The sequence below is a fragment of the Enhydra lutris genome, unplaced genomic scaffold (genome assembly GCF_002288905.1).
Source record: "Enhydra lutris kenyoni isolate GAN:26980312 unplaced genomic scaffold, ASM228890v2 scaffoldscaffold29, whole genome shotgun sequence".
NCBI lineage: Eukaryota > Metazoa > Chordata > Mammalia > Carnivora > Mustelidae > Enhydra > Enhydra lutris.
In genome coordinates, this window is record NW_019154113.1 from 4,644,259 (window position 1) to 4,657,381 (window position 13,123).

Here is a 13,123-nt window from a genome sequence, read left to right on the forward strand (position 1 = left end):
TGGGATCGTGACCTGAGCTGAAGGCAGGTGCTTAACTGACTGAGCCACCCAGGCATGCCTAAAATCTGAATATTCCTAAGCATAAAGCTTTTTGCCGAGATAGGAATGGAATGTCAAGGCGAGAAGAAAGAAGAGGGAAACTGCAGCATCGGGGAATAAGATTTAGCTTTGAAATCGGCCAGACCTGACCTCAAAGCTCTCCTGTTCTTGGCTTGTAAGGATTCTGGGCTTGTAACTTAGCCTCTCTGAGCCCCAAAGCATTATCATCATTCCAGTGAGGATAATGTCATTGGCAAGATGACTGGGGAAGCAGGGACTTTGGTTCACATTTTGGACAAGACCATGCACTGCTTTTAGAGTCAGAATAAAAAATAAAGGTGGAGGGAGTGGAGTGCGAGGGACAGCACAACACGGTGGTCAGCAACAGGGGCAGCGGAGCTGGCCGGCCGGCTCTGGGCTCTGCTCTGCTCTGTACCCGCTGTGTGACCCTAGGCAAATCACCCAGCCTCTCTGTGTCTCCATTTCCTCCTCTGTTAAACAGGGACAATGATGGTGTCCGTCTCAGACGTGGTCATGAGGATGGACCAAAGCTCTAAGACAGTGCTTGGCCCAGAACATGTGACTAGAAGCTGTCTGTCCATAGAAGGGTGGTGAAGCGAGCAAGCCAGCCACTCCGGAGAACAGAAACGCACGCATCTGCTACTCACCAGACGGTTCCAGACTCCAAGGCGGAAGCCAGCTTCAGTGCTTTGTCGAGGTTTTTTGTGAACACAGCTGCCGTGAGTCCATATTCAAGGCTGTTGGCCCTTTTTATCACTTCTTCGATATTTTTGAACTTCAGGATTGGCTGCACCGGTCCAAAAATCTATGTGGAATTACAAGAACGGCAGTGAGAGGGGCGTCCGGACGAAGGGCATCCGTTCTGAGCAAGTATGGCCTTCGTTTCATCCAGAGCGCTCACACGTGTGAGGAGCAAGGACTGGAGAGCAAAGAACCTGCGGAGATCTTTTGAGCTACTGGACAGTTGACATCTGAAGGGAAGGATTATGACTAAGCCGAACTTAAGATACCAACCGAAAGCATGTTTCAGGCTTCTCTCTCTTATTGTCATCAGGGCTTCTGAGAAGCCCCAGCCTGCTGATATGCCCACAAGACAAAACTTGGCGAGTTTTTTGTGGAAAGTTATTGCTGAGGGGGTTGTAGGGCTGTGTGCCCCGGCCTCTTGGTGGTACGTTTTCCATCAACAAAGGCACCATAAAATGTCTCCCTAATAACTCCCAGGGGACAGAGGAAGACACTGTTCCTCGCAATGTAAAATAAAAATAAAAATCCCATAAAAACCTCCAGGAGAAAGTCTATAAAATACCCACACAGGAAGCGCGCAGCAGTGATTCACTTTCTCTGCATCCCAAAACACCACACAGCCCAGGGTCCGACCCCCTGGAACCCTAGGTGGGAACCAGTGTCCATCCAGACTCACAGTGAGATTGAAAGACCAAGTTAGAATCCCACTTTTACTGGGGGGGGGTCTCCTCAATTTCCACCATTTCCAAGGATGCTCGTGACAGAAAACTTCAAAGAAAATTCCAGCCCCGATGGTTCTTTGAATGAACACACTTTTCATTTTAGTTCAGTCTAGCGGGGCTGAAGGTAGCTTTGGGCTGTGAATCCACTGTTTTAACCCACAGGGGGCAAGAACCCTCCACCATGAGCTAACTCGAGGATGTGTTAGAAGAAAGAAGAGGGACTGCGGCTCCCCAGAGACATGTGAAAATGGGGGGTTTAGGACAAACTCTTCAGCTGCTATATAGGGCTAGGGGTTCCCAAAGGCAGGTAGGCAAGATGGCTTCCCTCAGAAACCAAAGGAGAGGAAGAAAGCCACAGGAGAAAGGAAAACTCTCCCCTCACAATGACTTCCGGGGTCCCTGAGCCCTAGAGAAGACTTCTGTTTGTAAGACTCCCTCCTCTCGCTCTCCCACCCCACAAGAGTCCCCTTGAGATGAAGATTTTCCTGCCACCACCAGTACCTCCTCTTTGGCAATGCGCATGGTGTCCGTAACTTCCGAGAAGACGGTGGGTTTGATGAAGAGCCCCCTATCTTCCATGGCTGAACCCCCACATTCCAGCTTGGCTCCCTCCTTCTTCCCACTCTCGATCAGATCGAGGATTTTGTCAAACTGCTTTTGGTCTATCTGCAAAACACAAGGAGAGGTATGGCTTGAATTCCTTTTGGGCTGCGGCTGCCATCTTATGGGTCCAACGGCCATTCACATGATCAGCTGTCCCACCCCTAAGTGTTCTTGCCAAGTCATAATTCACAGGACAGATGTGCCTTGTATGCGAATATTCCTCTGATGCACAAGTCTAGGCTTTTTGGAGCAGGGGAGAGATGGGGAAATAGGCTCTCCTCATCCTTTCCCGTGCACCGTCTATCCTACCACAGACCCCTTCCATGCTATTAAGCAAACCTGTGAATGAAACGAGATCTGAAATGGTCACATTCTTTGCTCTCCCAACTTCTTGCATCCTGCAAGGGTTGCTAGATTTCGCAAATAAAATTACAGGGCACCCAGTTAAATTTGCGTTTTTGAATGACAATGAAAGACTTTTTTAGCATAAGCATATCCCAAGTCATGATTGGGATATGCTTATGCTAAAGAAGTCTTTCCTTATTTGGGATATACTTATGATTAAAAAAAAAGTCTTCTTTGCTTATTTAAACTTCCAGTCTAGCTGAGTGTCATGTAGGTTATCTGGAAGCCCTGCCCTCTTCTTACAGGGCATGTTGGATGAGGGTGACAGTTATTGGAATTGCCCATCCATGGTGCAGAGGAGAAGGGAGAAGGAAAGCTGACCACCTTACCCTGTACCCCCACCCCCCAGCCAATATAGAAAGCCCTTCCAAGTTTCTTACAAGGGCACAAAAACCAAGGTGAAAATCAGGATAGATATCAGTTACCTTTTGGGTAAAAAAACAGGGGAAATGAGAGCACATATTCATATTTGCTTCTATATCCATAAAGAAGTTCTGGAGGGATACATGAGAAACTAAGACTGTAGGATACCCATAGAAGGAAGGTTAAGAACCAGGCCTATGAATGGAGAGGGGGGGATGAAAGAAAGCCTTTTCTCCACTGACCTCTCTATGTGTTCTAGGTTTTAACCCCTGGGAATGTACTCCCACCTAAGCAAGTAATTCAAACAACTCCAGTGATTCCAGTAGTATCTCAAGGTTCTCTCAACTTCTCTTGGGTGAACCAAGTTTGGAGTTAAAAGTTCCAAGATACTCTTCCCTCCTCCCCAGAGGCCAAGAGGGTTTGAAGGGCTTAACCAAATACAGGTCCTGAATGGCTGTGACCATTTTCTGTCTGTCTGTCCTGGGGGCAGGGCTGGGTCCCCGTGGAAAGCCTGCATATCCAGACTCCATTCTTCCTGATGAGTCCATGTGAACACATTGTCTCAATCTAATAATCCCCCAAGAAATGTCAGCTGGTGCATTCCTGGCTGGAAGGAGAACCTTCCAGAAGTAAAGGACATGGCTGGGTACAACACCAGGGACAGAGTCAGGCAGACCCCAAAGGACAGGTCGGAAGCTACACTTGGCTCTGCTGGAGAGGGCACCAGACCCACCCCCACCAGGTGTCTTGTGCAATGTTTATGTGCCTCGTTGCTCAGTTGCCAAATAAACCTGAACGATTCTGGAGCATTTGGCTGGCTGTCTGCCGTGGACACTGATCTAGGTCAGCTAGCTCTTTAATAGGCAGGAGAAAGACAGGACTATTTGGACAGCTGTAAATCCTCTCTGAGTAAAAATCTTATTACCGTAGATGAAAAAGCACTTTGGGAGAAAAAAATCCAACATCGTCCTAAAATAATATGCTGAGGTTAGGCAGCTTAAGTGAGCTTTCAGAAGGACTTTTAGCAGCAGCATCAAAAGCACCGACGAAATCAACACCCATTCTGCTTGAATCTGCTCTCTTGGAAGAGATTTTCTGTATCTGGCTTCAGAAGTCAAGCCTGGAGCCTTGGAAAGAGACTTACGAATAATGATGGGGTGAAAGGTTTTCCTTAGTATGGGATCAGCTCGCATATTTCCCATGGAGTCTGGATTAACTTTACAATCACGGTGGATTTGATAATGGCTTGTGGCCATGTTTGCATTCAGACCTGAAATCCAACCGAGGTCACTAGACAACTCTGTGTCACTGGCCACTAGGTTTGGAGTTGAGGTCTGGCAGGGTGGAGAGTTTTGGCCACAACTGGGATGCTTCTCTCCACCAGGGTCACGTGGCATTGGAGCTGCCATGCATGTGGGCTGGGGCAAGGCAAGGATGGGCACAGTGGCCAGAAATGCACCTTTTTCCACATGGTCCTCCCCCTTCCCCGGCCAGGGATGGTTAAGCAAGACCTGATAGACATGGCCTGAAGTCATACACTTCTTTTGCCACCTGGATCAGGGAGCCTGTCACTGAATACACCCCTTGCCTCCACCTTTAAAAAATAAAGACTTATTAGGTACCTTGAAATATTCACAATATTCATCCATTATTTCCATTTTCCAGATGAGGAAAGTGAGGTTTGGCAAGAGCTTGGGACTTCCACAAAGTCACAGAGCCAAACTTGTGTGGTTTCCCATGTAAACATGCGGTGCCAGTGCAGTGCGGAAGCACTGAGCTCCCGGGACAGACACAAGTACAGAGTCTGGACATGGGATTTGCAACTTCGTGGCTGGGGCAGGACTTTGGCTCCCAGCAAAGTGGGTTGCTGTCGAGCTCTATTTCAATAATGCATAGATGGTCAGGCTGCCCTCTTTTAAATATTTATCCATCTGCTGTACTGCATAATTAGTAAGAAAGTGATACACGATGTGCCCTTTTAAAGAGGTTATTAAACCTTGCGGTTATGATCATTTTCATCCCGTCGTTAGTTTCAAAAACCGGGCCTCCGGAGACGGGCTCCGCCTGCCCAGAGACGCAGCCCTGTTCCCTGAGCCCTCTGCACTCCCTCTCCACTGGGATTCTTTGGTTTCTGACAGTGACCTTGTCCTACAGTGCACGTGAGCTCCAGGGAGGTCCTGGAGGCTCAGACCGTGGGCTCTAGGTACTTGGCCTCTGCCTATACTTTGCTGCCTTTTGGCCATGGTTATAACCCCTCTTCTGCAAGGAGACCAGCCAGGTAACACAGCCTCTGCCCGAGTCTCTCTTCTGGAAATCCTGGTGGCTCAGAGACTGGACGGTCCTCTTGGCTGGAGGGTGCAGGCATGGCGCCATATGAACTGGGAATGCCTTCCTCCTTGCCGGGGCCCTGAGCCTGGCATTATCAGCCACAAAGAGCAAAACCTCTGTGTGTCTACTCCCGCTTTATAAGCCCACAGAGACCCCAAGGGATGGTGTCAACACGAAAGCAAGCGGAAGGCAAGGCAGCCTCCCTTCTGTTTGGGAGGGACCCGGGAATCGATGGAAAAGCACCAGAGCTGTAAGGGGCCAAGGGCGAGAGGGGCTGCCTGGTTCAGCCCCCAGGGGCACACTGCGGGTTCTGCCGCATCAGTGGGTTACCTGCGGCCCCTGTTCCGTTCTGACGTCGAAGGGGTCTCCCACCGGACGCTTCTTGGCGTGCTCCACGCTCCGCCTGACAAACTCGGCGTAGATCTGCTCCTCCACGAACACCCTGGAGGCGGCCGTGCAGCACTGACCTTGGTTGAAGAAAACTCCCTGATGGGCGCACTCCACTGCCAAGTCCACTGGATGGAGCGGGTGGCGGGGGCAGGAGGAAGCGATTAAGTCGTTAGGGCAGGACCGGTGACAGCTGCAATGCTAATTGCCCGCACCAGAAAAGAGGCCCCGGAACAGCCGAGTTGCAGAAATTAATTTTATTCCCGGCATTTCCCAACAGAGAGGATGGGAACAAGGATTTTCTGGGTGCACCCAAGTGTGGGGGGAAATCAGTCCCCTGAGTGCAGGACTTCCTTACTCTAAGGACCACACAGAGTTTACACTCCCCGGTTCACCCACTCCCGGACCCCCACTCCTCCCCCTTTCTAGAGGACCGGCATTCTAGAGAGTTCTAGAATAGTCTTCCATAAGTAAGAACTGATGCAGGCCGACAGGTGAGAGCTAGTCCTCCTTGAGGTTCCTTCACTACCAAGTCCTACGAAGTCAGCTTCTTTTGCTTATTAAGTCTTAGTAATGTTAACTCCATGTAGGACAGATACGGGTTAAAAAGAGAGCACCGATTCTGCCCGAGGAGGTCTGTATCCGAACTCGAGAGCGGGCATCGGGTTAAAACCAGAAGGGTGCTTAGTAAGGAAAACCTTCGGGGCCGTGCTTCAGGGAGAAGAATGCTCAGTGGGGTATCGCTTACAGCTCACAGTGTGGTCTCCAGCGCTCCACAGTGAGCTGGTTTTTCTGCACCCCCCGCCCCCCTCCAACATGCACGCTACGCTACTGCTTAGGAAATGCACTGGGCACACTTTGCACACTTTGCACTGGGCAAACGCATGGCCCCTGCAGGGCACAGGCAGGCTATCCAGACATCCCGGCACCGCTCTGAAGCAGCTCCGGGGAATGCTGCCCTCGGCGTTCATGAGCCTTATAAAACCAACCCCCGAACGGGAGGGAGTTTTGTGTTCTAGCTGCAGTGTTCTTCAGTGCCAGGGAGAGAGGAGGAGCTGAGGTGGAGACCGGGTGCCCAGATATGGTGGCACAAGAATGAGAAACAAGGGTCCTGGCTCTTCAGGACTGGAGTTTGGGACCCCAGATGTGGCAACACCCAGAACTGCTCTGTGTGGTTCCAGAAACCATTACCAACACCACCAAGGCTTCTACAAGGGAGCACAAGCCCAGGCGACAAAGGAGCCATCTGTCCTCATGCCCAGCTTCCTTCTCCTTCCCTGAAGCTTGCTGCCTCACCCAGGCCACTCGCTCTCCCACAGAAAGCCAGCTTCAAGGAGAGGAAGTGATATCAGTCCTTTACACTTTAGCAAGAAATTGTACTAGGGTCCTTTTTCTCAGGGATATTTGCAGCACCCACCTTATCTGAGAGTGGAATGTAAAGCTTTGTTCTCCATGAAAGGAATTTCCAGGGGGCAGGTGAGGAAGGCTTTTCTAGAAGGTGCTTCGGGGTACCTGGGAAGGCACACCTTTTGGCAGCTGACCCTGTCAGCAGGAGACTGAATGCCCAACATGGCCCTTCCTTCCTCTGGACATGGCAGCCAAGAATAGCATACAGTTTCATATCATCTCAGGAACCTCTAGCAAGACACACACCGCCCCCAAGCTGCTGGGCGGGGATGCTTGCCCAGAGAAGAGGTGGTGGCGGGAGACAGACAGACAAATAGGACCCAGACTAGGGGGACATGTTTAAGGGTCCGCTGCCACTGTCCTCTCATTTGTCAGGTCTGAGACAAAGAAGGAAGAAACATCTCAAGTTTCGGAGAGGGGTGGGGGGTGATTAATGCCTGTGAGTGGGGAGCACCTGCCCAGCTCCTCCCTCTCCTGGCCGTCTCCCTGCACAGGAGAGTCTGGAGAAGGATCTGGATCGGCTCCTTACGGCCCCAGCTCTGCAGGGATGGGGAACACAAACATAATCTTGAAGGGCAGAAACAGGCAGCCCCTTGGCCCCCACACAGGACACATATTTCCCCAAGGCACCTTTCCATGAGCAATAAAACTGGTGTTTTGATCTCATCTGCCTGCTTAGGACAGGACAACCCAAGATGGATAAACATCGCCATTTCGTGTGTATACGTGTGTCTCTCTCTCAGCTGGTTCTGAGATTGCACAAGGAATCTGGGAGAGATTTAAGGACTAAACCCCAGTAACGTCCAGAAGGGAAGACACTCACGGTCGGCATCTGCGCACACGATACAGGGGTTCTTCCCCCCAAGCTCCAGGGTCACCCTCTTCAGATTGCTCCGAGAGGCGGCTTCTTTAACCAACTTTCCAACCTTCAGGATGAAAAACAGACCAAATGAAACCTCGGCTGGGGCCAGACGTGGCCCGCACGTTCTAGATAAATCTATGGGTCTCCTGCCTCTCTGCCCAGGGGCCTTAGGCCTCTGAGGCTGCCTCCCCAGCCCCCGGCCTCTCCCTGCATCTCCTCACGGATCAGACCTTGACATCACTCTGTCTGAGCTGCTCCACTTACAGGGGTGGATGGAGCGGGAGCCTCTGGAAGGCCCAGCGATATGCCCACAGCCACACAGCTGGCTAGTGGCACAGCCGGCTCCTGGCACAGCCAGCTCCTGGCACAGCCGGCTCCTGGAAGCAGGCCAGTCCAGCTCGTCTGGAAAAGGGCTCGAGGGGACCCAGGGGTAGCTGTTCCAGCTCTCGCTCATGGGGGACGGGGTTCTGCGGGGCTCTTTGGTATAATCTGCGGGAACCTCCAAATTTATGGTAATAGGGAAGCTGACCTTCAGGAGGAGAAAGAGCCAATTCTCTGACAACAGACTCAAGACCGAGGCTTCCCCAGGGGGAAGGGAGAGAACCGGTACATGGGGCAGGAACAGGACGCCTCACCAACCTCCTTCATGTACCCGGAGGGTCTCTCCTATCACAGCACACACTGCCAGAGTGGAGGCCCGGACCATCATACGGCGGGCCCCACAGACTCTCAGGAGACCGAGCCGCACACAGACACTTAGACCAGGCAGCCAGCAAGAGGCTGTTCCCCCAAAACTAAGGTGTGAGTACATTTTAAATACTGGCCAGCTCATAGGTGATGGAGTAAATGACATTTGGAATAGTCCCACAGTGATAGGGATTGTCCCTAGAGAGCAACAGAAGTAACACCAGTCTGCCATGGACTGGCAATTCCCTGTGGGGTTGAGGTGGGCTTTCATGGCTGGGTGCAGCAGGGGGACCTAGGGTGGGAAAGCACCCCTGTCCCCCTTCCGGAGATGCCGGCCAGCCGAGTAAGGCCACTGGCAGAGGCCACTTTCTTGTCCCTGAGTTTGGCTGCCCAGTGAGAAAACCACCCCACTGGACCCATGGGGCAGCCCTAAAGGCTCCTAGAGAGGTTCGGGTGTCTCTGCAGAGAAGCCAGGGATGGACAGGAGAAGGGACGAATCTGCTATTGGGGGAGAAGACAGCTTGGGCTCCTGGCTGGACTAAATTTGTGGGGAGATGGCGGAGAAGGGGGGGATACTTCGTGCTTGGGAAGCATTTATTTGTTTCTTTCTCAAGGACAGAAGAATATTACATATAATTCCACAAGGAGATGTGTGTCAGGGCAAAGGGGGAAAGTTTTCATCTCCCTTCTCCCCTATGCCCCAGGATCTGCACAGACGTGGCCACGGGAAGAACTTCTTGGGTATCCTTACGGATTTCTCTCCACACACACTTTTCCTCGTGGGATCATTCTGTAGCTACTTTCCCACGGTTTACTTTTTTGTGTGCTTCAAACTCAGACAGCAAACAGTCTTCCTTACTGTAATGGCTGTAACACCCCGTACAGAATGGACACAGTATACGGGAAGACATGTCCTTGAGGGCTCATGAGAAGCCCTCTCTCTGACCAGTGGCTTTGAAATGGAATTTCTGAGTCAAATGTGGGATCAATACTACGAGGCGGCCCTGTGCCTGGGGACTGCCATGGGGGAGTGTCTGTTGGTTTCCCACGGCCAGATTCCAATTTTTACCCATCTGACAGACAAAGACTCTGACTTTCACTGGAATTTGCGTTTCCCTGATGACCAATGAGCCAGGTCAAGCTTGTTGGACATTTGGTGTTTCCCTTCTCTGAGTTACCCACTGCCCCACCACTTAGAGCGCTTGTTTTTTGTTCGTTTGTTTGTTTTTCCTTTTTCACTGATTTTTAAGGGTATTATGGATTTTAAGCTTTGGAGAGCTGCATACATCATGACTGGGCTTCTCCCAGCTTGCCATGTATCCGTGAACTTCGATTATGACACTGTTTGTCCTCTGGATGTTTTACATTTTTATTTTATCTTATCTACCAATCTTTTCTTCTCAGGCTTCTGAGTTCTATTAGATACTTACTTAGCTTGGAAACTGGACCAGTGACTTTATTTATTTGCTTTTTTTTTTTTTAACTCATTGTTACGCACTGAAACGTGGCCACACTTAGGAGAAATTATCATAGCTCAGCTGCTCAAGGGGAAAGTTCCCAGGTCTCGGCTCAGACAGCGGCTGCCACGCTGGCTGACCGTGGGTGAGGAGGGTTACCTCTGTGGACCCCGTGAAGGCGATCTTGCTGATCTGAGGGTGAGAGGAAATCGCTGCTCCCACTGTGGGCCCAAATCCTGGCACGATGTTGACCACTCCTGGAGGGAATCCGACCTGGATGGAAATCAAGGTGGCCATCAGTGGAGGAGAATGGACAGATGTCTGCCACAGACCACGCTCAGGCCGAGGGAACCAGGGCTATAGAATGTTTCCCTCTTTGGGAAGCCAGGGCCCGAGTCACACAGCCACCCCGAGGACCCAGACCGAGGTGGGCAGGGTGCAGGCTGGGCCCGGGCGAGGCATACATACACCCTTCCTTCCAGGCAGTATCTCATAACCCAAAAGGGACTTGGAGCAAAATGGCAGTGAACCCCCATAGCTGAGCTCCATTCTGTGTGTGTGCTTGTGTGTGTGGCTCTGTCTACACATATGTATTCTCAGGGAGGAGAGACACCCTGGTTACATCCTCCAAGATTCAGAGGCCCCTGCAAAATATCCTCTTCCTGGGCGCCTGGGTGGCTCAGTGGGTTATGCCTCTGCCTTCAGCTGAGGTCATGATCCCAGGGTCCTGGGTTCGAGTCCCCCATCAGGCTCTCTGCTCAGCGGGGAGCCTGCTTCCCCATCCCCGTCTGTCTCTCTGTCTACTTGTGATCTCTCTCTCTCTGTCAAATAAATAAATAGAAAATCTTAAAAAAAGAATATCCTCTCGCTGGGTTTCAGCTCCCATTTCTTAAACCTGCCCCTCCATGTTCCAAATGGCAATGCGGTATCACGCCCTCAAAGCTCCTCCTTGCTGAACCTGGGCCACACCCCGAGTTGGCATATCCCGAAGGCTGGGGACAGTCCGTTCTTTCACATTCATGCCTCCTACCCTGCTCCTCCCAGGCCTCTTTATTCACCAGGAACACCACAAATGAATGAGGTGGAGGATGTTATTTAATGAACAATTTATCAATTACCATCTCACGCAAACACACTATTTTAGAAAGGCAAGACTTTGGGACACAGTGCTTGAGTCTTTCGTTTTCCTAGGTGCTGTGTGTTCATGGCTGTGATTTTAGAATCTGTCCGTCTCATTAATATGATGTAATCATGTCCTACATCCCCAGTCGAAGGAAAGTGGGAAACGGGCCAGTTCCTGGCGGCTGTAGCATTATTTCTAAGTAGTAGAGATCCTGCTTCCCAACCGTACGAGCCAGCTGAGAAGTGAAAGGAATGGGTCTCTCCTCCCATCCCTCATTCCTTCCTGTTTCTTTTTTAACCTCTCGGCGACACACAAGCTGGGCTCGTCAGGGTTGAAGCATGATGCCAGGTGTGTCTGGAAGGAGGTGTTTCTTCCGGCTGCTGGTTTCCCAGCATGGCGGCTGCAGGGGGCGGGGAGTAGAGGGGATAAGACAATGGCCCGAGCGCAGAGCACTGGAAGGGAGGCTCGGGTGAACGAGCCTGGCTTGCCGCAGCCCCTTCAGCGGGAGCTGGCAAGAGGACCCCTCCAGGAGAACAGCACGGGCCATTGCCTACACCACAGAGGCCAGCCCCGAAGAACCTCTGACACTTGGAGGGACCCTCCTGCAAACCCTCCAGACAAAACATTTGCTCCTAAACCATAGGTCTGAACCCATAATAAGAGCTAAGTCTTCTCATTAGGATCTGTGGGAGCAATGGAGTTTCTTCTAGCTCAGTGACCACAAGCAGGAGAGAGGGCGCGCGTACCTGCCAAGGGCAACACGGGGAGCCATTCCATTTCCCACTCAGCTGTGAGCCGGCTGGCACTGCCACGCACCCCTCGGCTTGATGGGGCAGCTTTATCTGGTGACAGTGGTGGGGTGGGGATGTTATCAACAACACATAATATTTTCTTTCTTTTTCGGATGCCTTACCTCTTTGATCAGAGAGCCCAGATAAAGGGCAGTGAGGGGTGTCTGCTCCGCCGGCTTCACAACGATGGTGTTCCCACAGCAGATGGCGGGTGCCAATTTCCACACCAGCATCAGCAGAGGGAAGTTCCACTGGGGAAAGAACATAGAGGAGCTTGGTGGGGGTGGGGGGAGCCCGATCCACCCCGCTGCCCTGTCCTGGAGGCCCATTAAGGTCTCCAGGGAGGAATTTGCTTTGGATGGTCTAGATTTGGGGTGTTGGAGGTAATATAGGAGTGTGCAAAGATCAGACCTGCATTCCTGCCATAAGTAGTCTTTGCAAAGAGGATTCTGCTGTAGGCGCACTACCTTCTCCTCTTAGAGGTTTATGATGCTATCAGCGTGTTAAAGGATCTGAAAAATACTGCAAGAATGAGGCCCACCTCTGCTAAACTCAGGTATTACAGGATCTTTTTCTCTTCTTATAGAATACATACTGAACCCCCACTGGATTGCTGTTTGGTGGAGATCATGTTGGGAAATGTGTCTCTTGTCGTCTTTCAACTACAGAGGCAAGGATACCAAAATCACTGTGATAAGAAGCCTAACACAAGAGGTAACAGCCACAGAGCATTTACTCTGTTCCAGGTGCTGTTCCAGTCACTGAACACTTAACTCATTTGATCCCTATCAATGCATATGAGCTAGTCCTATTATCCCCTCCATTTACAGATGAAACACAGAAGGGAGAGGTCACTTGCCCAAGGTCACAAACTAGCAGGTGAAGGCCGGGATTCATAGCGAGCCTTGTGTCCCCCGCTACCCTGCCCCTCTGAGTATCATCTTTGATGAGGCACAATGAAACTGAGCATCTCCAAGAGAGCAGGTAGCTTGATTCTAGCTGTCCCCCAACCATCCCATCCCAAAGCAGTCCCTTTGGCTCCTTATGTTTCAAGGATGCCAAACAGAGGAGCTTTCTGTGAAGCTATACGCACGGGGCTGGCAAAAGGTAGCCACCTCGTGATCAGGCCACTCTAATTTCTCTCCCAGTTCCCTCTGGAATTCCTACCACGAGACAACAAATCC

General features: G+C 51.2%; 1 protein-coding gene across 3 annotated transcripts in view; it reads right to left on the reverse strand.

Moving 5' to 3' along the window:
• The window catches only part of LOC111152582 (aldehyde dehydrogenase 1 family member A3), a 37,145-nt gene that overhangs the window by 8,708 nt on the left and 15,314 nt on the right, over positions 1-13,123 (reverse strand). Inside the window, exons 6-11 of one of the 3 annotated variants that reach the window (XM_022511078.1) lie at positions 12,062-12,190; positions 10,185-10,298; positions 7,843-7,945; positions 5,556-5,740; positions 2,028-2,192; positions 708-865 (exon numbers count right to left, since the gene is read on the reverse strand). In XM_022511078.1, coding sequence (XP_022366786.1) covers positions 708-865; positions 2,028-2,192; positions 5,556-5,740; positions 7,843-7,945; positions 10,185-10,298; positions 12,062-12,190 — 854 coding nt within the window. The remainder of the gene's footprint in view (positions 1-707; positions 866-2,027; positions 2,193-5,555; positions 5,741-7,842; positions 7,946-10,184; positions 10,299-12,061; positions 12,191-13,123) is intronic. The other 2 variants (XM_022511079.1, XM_022511080.1) reach the window with 2 other exon arrangements.